This window comes from Vitis riparia, chromosome 11 (genome assembly GCF_004353265.1).
Source record: "Vitis riparia cultivar Riparia Gloire de Montpellier isolate 1030 chromosome 11, EGFV_Vit.rip_1.0, whole genome shotgun sequence".
Taxonomy (NCBI): domain Eukaryota; kingdom Viridiplantae; phylum Streptophyta; class Magnoliopsida; order Vitales; family Vitaceae; genus Vitis; species Vitis riparia.
In genome coordinates, this window is record NC_048441.1 from 12,358,626 (window position 1) to 12,373,641 (window position 15,016).

Consider the following 15,016-nt stretch of genomic DNA (forward strand, 5'->3'; position numbering starts at 1 on the left):
AATTAGGGCTAATAGGCTAATGAGCCTTTCCCCCTCAACCTAAATTACACATTGTCCCCAATGTGTAGGATAATGGGTCAAAAGAAAGGAAAAATGAATATGTTACCTCAAGATCATCAAGTGAGAAGTTTGTTATGTGGACTTCATATAAACTGTAGGAGCTTTGTCACCTTGAACACATGTGAGGCTACCTTTTCACTCTCTTGAAGTTCGCATTTACCTATATCACTCGGATGTTTGCAAGCTAAGTTGCTACAACTCATAAACTCATTAGTAAGTTAAAAACAAAATAAAAAATAAAAATGCTACCATATTGCTAATGACTAATTGAAAATGCAAAACTTAAATAAAGGAAAATAAAAAAAAATAAAATAAAACAAAATAAAAGTTTTACCTACTGGATTTTCAGAAAATGCTTCAACTTTTGAACATCCCCATCAAAAAATGGAGATTCTCTTCTTGTGTCTCAAATCTTTCAATGAAATGCTTTAGGCGCTGACCATTAACTTTGAATTCATTACCTGTCCTCGGATTTTGAATGGTCACGGTGCCATAAGGGAAGACTTCCTTTACCACATAAGGGCCATTCCACCTTGACTTAAGCTTTCCTGGAAAATGTGAAGCTTGGAGTCGTACAACAACACCTTTTCACCTTGCTTGAACTTCCTTCGTAAAATAAGCTTGTCATGGTAGAATTTGTGTTTTTCCCTTACATTTCGTAGGCATTCATAACTCTCATTTCGATATGCCTCAAGTTCATTCAGATCATATTTCCTTTTAGCTCCAGCTTGATCCGAATCAAAGTTCATCTTCTTTATAGCCAATATGCACGATGTTCGAGTTCTACAGGCAAATGACATGCTTTACCATAACAATTCGGTACGGTGACATGCCAAGGACAGTCTTATAGGTTGTCCTATATGCCAAAGTGCATCACTCAACTTGATAGACCAATCTTTTCTTGTAGTATTGACTACTTTGGTGAGGATTTCTTAATTTCCCGATTTGCTAGCTCAGCTTGCCCATTCGTTTGAGGGTGATATGGGGTGGACACTTTATGCTCACTCCATATTTCTGCAAAAGAGTGGAAAAGGCTTATTACAAAAGTGTGAACCTCCATCACTAATGATTGCTCTCGGAATGCCAAACCTAGAGAAAATATTCTCCTTTAAAAATTTGAGCACCACTTTGATCATTGCTCTTGCATGCCACTGCTTCTACCCATTTAGAGACATAATCCACTCCACCAAAATATAGAGATTGCCAAAAGAATGAGGGAATGGTCCCATAAAGTCCAGGCCCCAACAATCAAAGACCTCAACAACACAAATATGATTTTGAGGCATTTGATACCTTGTGTTGATTTTCCCCAGTTGTTGACATTGTGGACAACTTTTGCAATGAGTGTTACAATCCTTGAACATAGTTGGCCAATAGAATCCACTCTGTAGAATTTTTGCTGAAGTCTTCCTTGAAGCAAAATGACCTCCACAAGCTCCTTCATGGCACATTCGCAATATGTCTTGTTGTTCATCCTCTGGAACACATCTCCGCATAATTTGATCTGGGCAAAACTTATACAAATATGGATCATCCCAAGCATAGTGTTTTGCCCTTGAAAGAAAATACTTCTTTGTTTCCATGTTCCATTCTGATGGAAGCTCTCCGGTTGCCAAGTAATTGACTATATTTGCAAACCAAGGCAACTTCTCCACTGCACAAAGTGCATCATCAGGAAACTCATCATTTAATTTGTGCTTCCTCGAAATGTGACTCTACTTTAACTCGGAAAGATGATCAGCAACCACATTCTCTACCCCTTGCTTATCCTTGATTTGAATGTTAAATTCTTGAAGGAGAAGGATCCATCTGATAAGTCTTGCTTTGGCATCCTTTTTGTTGAGTAGATATTTCAAGGCCGAATGATCAGTAAAAATCACTATTGAAGTTCCCAAAAGGTAGTTCCTGAATTTATCAAGTGCGAACACCACTGCAAGGAGCTCCTTTTCAGTAGTTGTGTAGTTCTTCTGAGCATCATTGAGGGTTTTACTAGCATAGTACACCACATATGGTTTTCCATCCTCCTTTGACCTAGTACGGCTCCCACTGCATAGTCACTAGCATCACACATCAACTCAAATGGGAGAGACCAATTTGGAGATCTCACAATTGGTGCAGTAGTGAGGAGTGACTTTAGCCTCTTGAAAGCTTCTTGCATGCTTTAGTCCATACGAATTCTGCATCCTTAAGTAGTAAAGCACAAAGAGGTTGAGCGATTTTTGAGAAGTCTTGTATGAACCTTCTATAAAAACCTGCATGTCCCAAAAATTGTCTCACCTCTTTAAGTAGTAGGCGAAGGTAGCTTTGAGATGAGCTCAATTTTTGCTGGATCTACCTGAATGCCCTCTTTAGAGATGATATGACCAAGTACTACCCCTGAGGTTGCCATGAAGTGACATTTCTCCAATTTAGGACCAAATCCTTCTCAATGCACCTTTTCAAAACTTTTTTCAAATTTAAGAGACAATCATCAAAGGTCTTCCCATAAACAGTCAGATCATCCATAAAACTTCCATGATTCTCTCTACCATGTCACTGAAAATACTAAGCATACACCTTTGAAATGTGGCTGGTGCATTACAAAGACCAAAAGGCATGCGCCTATAAGCATAGGTGCCAAATGGGCATGTGAATGTGGTTTTCTCCTGATCCTCCAATGCAATGGCAATTTGAAAATAGCCTGAATAGCCATCCAAGAAACAATAATAGTCATGACCAGCTACCCTCTCCAAAACCTGATCTGAGAAAGGTAATGGAAAATGATCTTTCTTGGTGACTGCATTCAACTTCCTAAAATCAATGCATACTCGCCAACCTGTAGTCAACCTTGTAGGAATGAGCTCTCCTTCATCATTCTTCATCACAGTTATCCCGCTTTTCTTAGGTACTACTTGAGTGGGGCTCACCCAACTACTATCAGAGATAGGATAAATAATACCTGCATCTAAAAGCTTCAATACCTCATTTCTGACTACATCTTGCATAAGGGGATTTAGCCTTCTTTGTGGTTGCCTTACTGGTTTTGCATTCTCTTCCAAATAAATATGATGCGTGCAAATCAAGGGATTTATCCCTTTCAAATCTGAAATGGACCAACCAATCGCTCCTTTATTCTCTTTAAGCACCTTCAAAAGTTTAATTTCTTGCTCTTCAGTGTAGCTGAAAGGTTTTTCTTCATTTGCCTCTAAATAAATACATACTTTAAACCATGTGGTAGGGGCTTTAACTCTGGTTTGCTGATCTCCACTCTTCCTTTTTGCTTTCTTCATCATTCTCAACACTGTTTAAAGATTGAATCGTATCTTTTTCTTTCCATTCTGTAGCAACTTGAACACATTCTTCCTTAACGATTGTAGAGAAAAATTCATCTATATTTTCTTCCATTAACTTTTCTGTGTGTTCTTGCACCAAGGCCTCTATAAGGCATGCTTCCTCATTTTCCACATCATCATGGTCCATTGGTTGCTTGCATAAATTGAAGACATTCATTTCCACTGTCATGTTCCCAAAAGATAATTGCATCAATCCATTTCGACAGTTAATGAGAGCATTGGCTGTAGCAAGGAAAGGTCTCCAAGAATAATTGGAATAGAATTCATACCTTTTTCAATGGTTCTGTATCTAACACCACAAAGTCCACTGGGTAGTAGAACTTTTCAACTTGCACCAAAACATCTTCGACTACTCCTCTGGGTACTTTAATCGAACGGTCTGCTAAAGAGAGTGTAATGGTAGTAGCCTTAAGCTCTCCCAATCCCAATTGCTTATAGATTGAATATGGAAGCAAATTCACACTAGCTCCCAAATCTAACAAAGCCTTTTCCACGAATGAATCTCCAATCTGGACTGAGATGGTAGGACAACCTGGATCTTTGTACTTCACCATTGCCTTATTCTCAATGATGGCACTGACTTGCTCGTGAGGAATGCTTTCTTGCTTAATTTAATCCTTCTCTTCACAGTGCATAAGTCTTTGAGGAACTTTGCATAAGCAGGAACTTGCTTGATCATATCAAGGAGTGGAATGTTGATCTTCACTTGCTTCAAAACTTCCAAAATCTCTAAAGTCTTATCCCCCACTTTGTGTCTCTGCATAGCTGAAGGGAAAGGCAAATGATTGGAAACACTCATTTTATTTTTGCTCACAATGACTTCCTCATTTTCAGACGCTTTCTCATTTCTAACATTTTTCTCCACAGTTGGTTCATTTCTAGCAGGAATATCTTCACTTATAGGTAACTTGGGCCCTTCATATTCTTTCCCATTTCTGAGTGTGATAACTGCATTGCAATCTTCCTTTTGCACTTCAGAAACTTCATTTACTCCTCTCGGATTTTTTGTGGTTGAGCTGGGAATTTTCTTTCTCTTGAGATAAACTCAGCAAGTTGGCTCAAAGTGGTTCGAATATCCACTAGTTCTTGAGATGTTTGAGCATTTATCCTACTTTGATCTTCATTACGCTTGTCTTGCTTCTGTATAAACTCTCTCATCATGTCTTCCAGGCTTGAGTTAGATGATGAGGTTTGATGTTGCTGTTGAAAATTCTGAGATGGCATACCTTGTGGTTGAAAGCCTTGCTGCCCATTAGTCTGATTACCCTGAAATCGGTTTCCTTGCTGTTGAAACTGGCCATTGTTACCTCCCCTCCATGATAGATTTGGATGATTCCTCCAACCCGGATTATAAGTGTTGGAATATGGAGAGTTGCTAGAATATTGCTTGTATGTCCCTAAGGCATTGGCTTGCTCCGTAAACATATCTTGCACTGCAGGTAGAGTGGGACAAGATTGCACACCATGTTCCGTAGACTTACATATCAAGCATAGTTGAGTTACCCCTCATTGACTATTTGTACCTCTTGAACTCCCTTGGATTCCAAATCATCCAACCTTCTCATAACGGTTGCTAACTTTGCTTGGACATCTAAACCCTCTGGTAAGGTATACACTCCACTAGCTCTTGCTCTGTTCATTGTTCTATCTCTAGATGGTTCCTTGACGATTGGTTCATCCCAACTTCTAGATACCTCAGCAACATAATCAAGGAATTGAAATGCTTCATCGGGGTTTTTATTCATGAAATCTCCTCCACACATAGTCTCGAGAAGTTGTTTCATTGGTGGTGCCATGCCTTCATAGAAATACGAAACTAGCATCCAATTGTCAAATCCGTGATGGGGGCATGCTGCAACAATCTCCCTGAATCTTTCCCAACATGCAAAAAATTTCTCATCCTCCATAGCCTTGAAATTCGAGATCTCCTTTTTCAATGCACTGGTTCTATGTGTTGGAAAGAATTTCTGCAAAAACACTGATTGTAGATCACCCCAATTTATGATACTATAGGGTCTAAGACTGTTTAACCAAGTCTTAGCTTTATCCTTCAATGACAAGGGGAATAGCTTCATGCGAAAGATCTCCAAAGGAGTGTTGGCTTCTCGGAAAATTGAAACGATGTCCTCAAATTCCTTGATGTGAGAGTATGGATTTTCATTTTCTGTCCCCTTAAAAATGGGTAGTTGAGACACCACTTGAGGCCGAATGGTAACATGATCATGATTTTGAGGTAGCATAAACACGATGGTGTGCTCAACCTGGGAGGATTTAGAAGCTCTCTCATAGTTCTTTGGCCCTGCACAGGTGGTCGTGGCCTGTTGTTATTACTGTTGAATTCTTCAGTGTCCTCCATATCTGGTCGAGATTCTCAATTGTTCTTTGAAGTCTACCTGAAAGATCTCTTTCCCAACCAAGCATAAAATAGAAGAAAATATGTATAAAGATAAAAAAAAATAAAAGAACTAAAACAAAGTAATTCACTATATCCTAGTTATGACGATTGCCAATCCCGGCAACGGCGCCATTTTCTTGACGAAATTTCTCTATTGTACCAAAATACTTAGCCTTTTTACGTAGTTATCTGGTCAAGAAAAACTAGAGAAAGAGTCACTACGGCTTTTGTAGTATTCCGGGTATCGTTCTCAAGGACTGGCTTATGAAAATTGTCAATACTAGAATAAATGAATTGTTTTTGTTTAAATCCTTAAGTGAAAAACAATATGTGAATAATGTGAAACCAAGTAAAAGAAATTCAATTAATAAGAGAAAATGAATATTGATTTTAAATTCAATTGATTCAAGTTTGGGGTTTTCCACAATCCAACCTAGGGTATAGAAATTATAGAAAACAAGGGTATTTTAAGTAATGATCTTAGGGTTTTGGGATCCTTGGCCACTCGCGATCAAGTTGGGTTCTATAACTCAAAATTGCATCCGAAACCTAATTTTTCCTTTTTCAAAACAGATTCCTAAAAACCATCAAATGAATGAGATTGATTATCAATTTAAGATTTAGCTTTTTAACCATTCCTACTCCTTATAGCTTTGTTTAGGGGCAAATAACGGCTGGTAAGACGAGGAAAACAAATGATCAAGAATTACCAAGAATCACTAGTATCGAGTAATAACGTGTTATTCCTAAACGAACTCACAAGGATAGGATAAAAATAATAATAAATTGTCATCCAACCAATAATTAATCTCATTGTTATAGTAATTTACCCATTGTCCTATAGATTTCCTAGCCCTTAGGTTTTCATGCTTCAAGCCCAAGCTGGCTCTTAGCCTCTCATGGGGGTGATGTCACATTCACAATCCATAATAGGGTAAAAATCCATAATTTGAATCAAAAGAAACTAAATATATTTCAATAAAGAAGAAAAAAGAAAACAAACCAAAGTTCTCGTCTTCTTCCACCTTCAATGTCAAACTCTCTAGAAAAATAATCCAAGATCCTAAAACCTAGAATTGAGAGAGTTTATATAATATTCTCAATTACCTAACATGTGGCACACTCTCATTGGCCACTTCTTACAAAATAATTTCTAAAATGATTAAAAAGCAATAAAATGGTGATTTCTAGTCGTGTGGGGTCCACCTAGGGCGGATGGAGTGCTTTAGATGCATTCCCGAGTAGAGACGGAACATCAAGTGGCAGTGGGTGAATTCGAAATTGGTGTCATTTCGAAGTGGAGGAGGTGGAACATCAAAGTGGCAGTGGGTGAATTCGAAATTGGTGTCATTTCGAAGTGGATTTCGAATTCACAAGTTGAATTTCGAAATCATAAGTTGAATTTCGAAATCATTCGAAATGACCTCAGCTTGGTGTAGTTGTCTCAAATGGCCATAACTTCTTCATTTCAGCTCCGATTTGCAAACCGTTTGAAGCGTTGGACTCCTGACTTCCCGATCTTCGAAACGATATATAGTATATATATAATGACTCCAGAAAGTGCTCCAAATTTGTCCTCAAAGTCAGAGTATATAATGCCATCAGATTTTTGAGTTCTAAATTTCCATGCAGCTCAATCTTGCTTTATGCCTCATTTCCCATGCTTTCTTGCCTTCTTTGTTACTCCATAATGGTAATTTATCATCCTCCAACCTCATGATATCCTTGTTTTGCCTTTCCTTACATTCAATGAGTCTTGACTCACTTATTTCCTCATTTAGCCCTTCTTGATCTTTCAAAATCTAAAGTCATTCAATTTGCACAATTTTCTTCCCTTGAACCTGAGATAAATCTCAAAGTATAGATTAAACTCATGGCTAGGGCCTTAGCATTGATTTAGGTCAAGTTGGGTGATTTGAATGTCCTTTGGTGCACAAATCATATCGAATATGTGCCATTAGAGCACATATTTTAGCTCCAATCAATCAACAACAACAAACATGTAATCAGGTCAGAATCAACAAAGCTTAAGATGGTCAAGCATAAAAAATCAATAAAAATAGCTCAAGTTGTAGGAAGAAAAGATAAAAAAACAATGATAATAACGAAAACTCAGTAAAAGCCAAGTAACCTTACCTGAAGATGCTCTTTCTCGACCTTCTCTGTTTTTCTTCATTCTGCCTTTTTTTTTTCTCACTATTTTGCCTTGGTTTCTTCTTTTCTCGCAAGCTCACCAACTCTTCTTCTTCGTGACACCCCCTTGGACTCCTCTTCTCTTCTTAGATTTTTTTTCCTTCCTGAATCCGCCATCTACCCATATTCAGCACACACCATCTCCTATTCCTTCATTTTTCTCCATTTTCTCTCTTTTCTTTTATTTTTTTCTTTTTCTCCACCCAAACCTACCACACCGCTCCACTTGTTGGTCAATTATCGACCGGTTGCCGGTGCCACTTCCCCCCTCCACACCTCCACTGCTACTCTCATCTTCTTTGAAATCACGTAACTTTTCATTTCTTTATTTATTATTTATGTGTTTTTATTTTCTTATTGTAATAAATTCTTGATTTCTACAATGTATTGTTTTTTTTATTTATATATATATATAGAATTTGGGTTTGTAGATATATTGCATTTGGTGATTAATTTGGGATATTTGGATTATATGAATTGCATATTGTTTATCTTATTTAGACTTGGACCTATTGCTTATTGGTTATTTATTTGGACTTATTGGATTGGGCTTGAGACATTTTTTTTCCTTTGACCATCTGTATTATTAATGTAGGCTTGTTAATTGATATGAATTTTGGACCCTTAATGTGGGTGAAATTTGTTGGATGACTTGAATATTTGATATGGGTTTGACCAATTTGAACTATTTAATTTGGACATGGGACAATTGTGGTGTATATTAAATTAGGCTTGAATTATGAGATATTAAATTTAGGCCTAGTAGAATTTATTTTAATTTATCCAATTTTAGGTTTGGTTGATTGTGTTTCTATTTTGGTTGTTAATTTGAATATTTTGGGCTAAGACCTATAATAATTTGGGCTCATTTTAATCGGCAAAATTTATTGGACTAATTTGCAATTTGAACATGGGTTTGAATATTTGTTTGAGATTTTGTATATTTCTAGATATTTACACTTTAAGTTATTTTTGTTTTTGCATGAATCTATTCTGCAATTCTATTGGCTGAGTACGAATTTATAACATGTGGTACATAGAATTTCATGAAAGAAAGTGAAAATCGAAAAGCTGTTGGAAGACATTGAACTTGTTGTAAGCTTGTTTGAGTATATGTATTTGATTTCCCACTTATATTTGGTTTTATTTATATTGGTTTCTATAAATATTTATTTGTGTATATTTATATATTATGTATAGAATTGAATATTGAACAAATCAGAAATTTTGTTAGAAATAATTCAATAAATATGTTTTAATAAAATAATAATTTTAAAATATTCTTCTTAATAAAAGAAAGTTTTTTTATTAATAAAAATTCAGAAAAATGCTTTTAGAAAAAAAAAAAAAAACTCTTTTTAATAGAATTTGAAAATTTGTTTTTTAATAATAATTGTCTAAAATTTTCTTTGTATAATAATAATTGTCAAAAATTGTTTTATAAATAAATTTGTCCCAAAATTAATTTTTAATTAAAAATTCTTTTGCAAATAAAGTTATATTTTTTTAATAATTTGTATAAGTCACTTTTCTTAAATTAAAACAAATTGAAATACTTTTGTAAATAAAATTATAAAAATTCATTCTTTTATAGTAATTTTTGTGCTTAAATTGAAATTTTGTAATAAATTCTTTTGATACAATAAGTGCAAATAACTTTTTTTTTATAAAATTAAATACAAATGAAATTGAATCAAATCATTAATTGAAAATAAATTGAAACTTCTTTTTTTGTAAATAAATAAATTGAAATCACTAATTCAAAATTGTTTTTAATAAAATCATTTGAAATTTCTTGAAAACTAATTCTTTCAAATATCTTTTTTTCTAATTAATTTAATAAATCAATTCGCATGATTCTATTGTCATTTGTTTTGTACATTCTTGAAATTTTATTTTGTCATCATCTTTGTATATATTGTTTCGTTCCTTAAATCTTGGTGTTTATGATTAATTAATTAATTGTCATAATTTTTTTAATTCGTTTAGTAGAAACCGTATGTATACAGGCTTATAGGGGTGTTATGACTCATCACTGTAACTTTTTTGTAGGTAACTTGACCTCCGGATCCAGATTCGGTTTTCGTAGATATGTATTTTCCAAATAAGGAGTCACACATAGTTTTCTTTTTTATTTTGTTTTCCCTTTAAAAAAATAAAACAAAAATAAGTGGCGATTAGAATATTGTCGTCAAGTGGGAACGTACGTGAAAAATGTAGGATCCACAAATATATTAATTTTAAGTATTTTTAATTTTTTTTTTCATTTTTCCTCTATTTTTTCCTTCATAATTTTCCTCTCTTATATTTAGTTTTACGAAAATACTAAGAAAAAAGTTATTTTTCTTCATGGTTGTATTATAAAAATAAAAAAATATCATATATAATTAAAATTAATTAGAAACTTATGTATTTTAAAATTATTTAATATTTATATAAAAAAGATAAAAATAAATAAAATAAATTTAAAATATTATATAAAAATAATTCATTGATTTATTTTATTTTTTTTCACTTTTTCATTTTGCTCTCTATTTTCTTTCATTTTCGTTTTCTTCAAATTTGATGCTAGGGTAGCTTAAACCCAACCAAAAAATGTTGAGACCTAAGAAAGTAACTCGTGTTAGATTAGTTCATAATTAGAACAAAATTATTAATTAATCTAAGTAGGTTGGAGCACTTCTTCATTTCAGTTTGTAAGATCATTCACATCTTTTTAAATAGGAAGGGAGAATTTACAGATGCATGTTTTTTTTTTTCTCAAATGTTCATTGGTGTGAAAATATTTTCCTTCCAATTGTTGTTATTTTGAAGATTGCACCATACTGCAACCACATTTTAGGAAGAAAATGGTAGATTTGGTTGTATATGTTTAATTGTTGATTAGAAATTCATAATCATAAAGTTTCAAATATATGAAAATGAATATAAAATAGATTGAATATGTATGTCAAGTTCGACTCTCTTAAGTTTATTCATTTAAAATGAGTGGTTTTAATTTAGTTATTTGTGTTAAGAAAGCAATTAGACTAAAATAGAATTGTTAATAAAAAAATTATTCATAAATTAGATTTTTCTATAAAAAAAAATATAGTAGTTTTTATTTGCCTCCAATATTTTATTGTTCCATACATTTTGTAAGTATGATACTGATACATCACTAATTTATAATTTTAATTTATGATAAATTAATAATTTTTATCTAAATTGAAGTTAAAAAATGCAAACCTCATCTCTGTATATCTTAAAAGTATATTATTTTTTATGAAGTATATAAGTAAATCTAATCTCAAACCATAAAAATATCAACAAACCTCACAAAATAGATCATACCACTTCAATTATCTGCGCTCATAAAAATGAATTCAAGTTTTTGCTAAAATCAAGCCATTTCTTTTGAATGGTAACAGCTAACAAAACTCATGATAGTCATGAAAAAAAGGGAGTGGAGCAAAAATACATGGCAGTGGTGAGTGCATGAAGTAAAAGACAATCAAATTTAATGATCTGTTCCGAACGATTGGTTCAACCGTTCTTATCTGATGGCTATAAATTATGTCGACACCGATATTTTGTCAAAGCATCCCAGTCAATTTCTAGACCCAAATCTACACGCATTTGTGTACGCCTAAAAATGAAAACGAGTGATACCAATTTTTCCAATTTTTCCAGGACTCGAATGATTTGATGTTTGGCCAACCATACAACCTTTTAGGCTATGTTTGGTTCCCGGAAAATTTGAGGGAAAATGCGAGGGAAAAAAATACAAAGGAAAAGTAGAAGGAAAGAAAAAGTGAAGGAAAATAAAAAAATAGATTAAAAGTTGATAAATTATTTTTTTTGTTACTTCAAACTCATTTTATTTATTTTAACTCATCAATATAAAGATTAAATAATTTAAAAATACATAAGTTTTTAATTAGTTTTAATTATATTTGATTTTCTTTGATATTTTTCATAGCACAACCAAACATGAGAAAATCATTTTCCTTAGCATTTTTTTTCTTTCCTTTGTATTTTCCGGGAACCAAACATAGCCTTAGAATTCGAAAAACCCACTCTTGATTTTTTTTTTTTTCCCTCAGGCAAATAGATTCTAGGATTTAGATAAAGAACAGGCCCAACATTAAAATCTATAACAAGTTGACAAAGATTACAGTAAAACTTTGTATATATGGGAGAGTAATCAATTCGGTTTTAGAAATTATTTTTGGTTTTAGAAAAATAATAAAAAATAATTTTCTTATATTTAATGTTTTTGCTATAAAAATAAAAATAAAATAAAATATAATTAAATTATATAAAAATTTATTTATTTTATATAAAAGTAAAATATAAGTGAAATGAGTTTGAAATATGATATAAAAATAATTTATTAATTTTAAATTGAATATTTTATATTCCTTTGTTTTTTTTTTTCATTTTTTTTTTCACTCTTTCTTTCACATTTTACATTTGTTATGCTTAGTTCTATGAAATTACTAAGAAAAAAATAAATAAAGAAAAATTATTTTTTTATACTTGGTTTTATCAAAAATAAAAATAAAAAATATCTTATGAAAGTAAAATTAATTAAAAACTCATATATTTTTAAATTATTTAATGTTTATATAAAAAAATTTAAAATAAATAAAATGAATTTAAAATATAATATAAAAATGAGTTATTGATATTAAATTTATTTTTTATTTTCATTTTACTCTCAATTTTCTTTCATTTTCTTTGAAATTTTCCAAAACCATACATAATCAAAATTTCTGAAAACCAACTATAAACTTTATAATTAAATACAACTTTTAAAATTAGTCATTGATATTATTCATAGATCTCATACATAATTTACAATTTTTTTAGATTTAATTTTAGTCACATAGTCCTAAGATTTGATTAATTAAATACACCTAATTTTTATAGGTTGAAAATTTTATCAAATATTCTCATATTTTGAGTGAAAATAAAAAATAATAATAAAAGTATTTAATAAAATTTCAAATAAATGAAAAATCCTATATATCAACCAAAATTATATGAAATTAATTTTTTTTTTCAAATGTGATGGAACAAACAAAATTCTATTAAGATATTAAAAATATAAAAATAATTTTACTTTAAATAAAACATTTTTAAATTGTTGCTACATTTGGAATCCACCAGAACTATTGTCCCACCATCTCCAGTGAAAAATTCAACTACTTGCGCTGCAAAACCGATTTTATTTTATTATAGCCTCTCTTTTCTACGCATCTTTATCTAAGAAATCTCTCCACCCACGTTAATTTTGATCAGCTACGGAAGACACCTCAGGCATTCCATGACATCATCATCATCCAGGCAAGAAGGTGCTAAATTCCACAGTAGAGGTCAGTATTTAAGTCGTTTCAGGGGCAATCCCTTATCTCAAAGAAATCAAGATAATCATATACATTATCCTTTCTTTTTTGATGGCTTCCAAGACGTCCATTCTCTGCCTTCTCTTCTCCCTCCTTTCTCTGCTCCAACTCCACCGCTCCACTGCGCAAACCGTGGTGAAAGGGGCCTACTGGTTTCCAGCCAGCGGATTCCCTGCCTCCAGTATCAATTCCACCCTTTTCACTCATCTTTTCTGTGCATTTGCGGATCTCGATCCCAGCACCAACAAAGTCACGATTTCCTCCGAAAACGCAAATGCATTCTCCACCTTCACCACCACTGTCCAACAAAAAAACCCTTCTGTCAAAACCCTTCTTTCCATCGGTGGAGGAAGCTCTAATAAGACCCAGTACTCCTCCATGGCCAGCCAAGCTAGTTCACGTAAAGCTTTCATCGATTCCTCCATAACTGTAGCAAGGTCCAATGGCTTTTCTGGTCTAGACCTCGACTGGGAGTACCCTACCACCACCACCGATATGACCAACTTCGGAACCCTCCTCACTGAATGGCGAGCTGCAGTTGCTAATGAGTCCAAAAACTCCGGCAAGGCTGCATTACTTCTAACCGCAGCAGTTTATTATGCATCAAAATACGAGGGATTGAGTTATCCTGTTAGCGCAATTTCAGCGAGTTTGGACTGGATCAACGCTATGGCCTACGACTTCTATGGCCCCGGTTGGTCTCAGGTAACCCGTTTGCCGGCTCAATTGTACGATCCGGGGAGTCAGTATAATGGCAATTATGGGATCGTAGATTGGATTCAGGCAGGTCTGTCCGCCAAGAAGATAGTACTGGGCTTTCCCTTCTATGGGTATGCATGGAGACTGGTGAATGCTAATAATCATGGTCTTTTCGCTGCCACGAGCGGAGCAGCTACGGCGGGAGATGGTTCGATGGGTTACAACCAGATCAGGCAGGTCATAGCGAATGGAGCTACGAAAGTGTACAACTCAACCTATGTGGGGGACTACTGCTATGTTAATACAACTTGGATAGGTTATGATGATACTCCAAGTATTTCCACCAAGGTTTCGTATGCTAAGGGAAAGGGGTTGCTCGGTTACTTCGCATGGCACGTTGGAGTGGATTACAACTGGGTCCTTTCTCAAACTGGTAAGTATATTTATTATTTATACATATAATATTATTTTGTTTTTCTTTCAAATTACAATTCGTTGACTCTTCCATAGCTAAGGCGCCTGCTCAAATTCATTTGTCAATAAATGCCAAATGTCAGTGTGTTCTAATGCTGGGTTTTATTGTTTTTGCAGCATCACAGACGTGGGGCTCATAAGCTTGAAGCATGGGATCCAAGAAATGCGGAAGTACGAGATTATTCAAAATGAAACAATAATAACAAAAACAACTTTATGAAATGTTTTGTACTATGTAGCATGATAAATAAGGAATAATCTCATTAATTTCTACTGATATTTGGACGTTGGATGATGCTCATATTTATTTTCAATTCATTTCCTAAATGTGATACCGACATGAATTAATTAATTCTCAACTACTTGTTAGAACTGAATCAAAGCAGAAAAGGGATCAGCTTGATCGTATGATCCACCTCCGTAGAGCGAAGCTATACCTTGAGAAACAAGATCCTATGGATACACAAAAATTC

The 15,016-nt window shown here is 33.5% G+C and overlaps 1 protein-coding gene across 1 annotated transcript; it reads left to right on the plus strand.

Annotated features, from left to right (window-relative positions):
- The first annotated feature begins 13,395 nt into the window (after positions 1 to 13,395).
- Positions 13,396 to 14,828, plus strand: LOC117924644 (class V chitinase-like). Its single transcript, XM_034843330.1, has 2 exons — positions 13,396 to 14,502; positions 14,661 to 14,828. The coding sequence occupies exons 1-2, from the start codon at positions 13,422 to 13,424 to the stop codon at positions 14,681 to 14,683; spliced, it is 1,104 nt and encodes a 367-aa protein (XP_034699221.1). The 5' UTR covers positions 13,396 to 13,421; the 3' UTR covers positions 14,684 to 14,828.
- Positions 14,829 to 15,016: the final 188 nt, after the last annotated feature.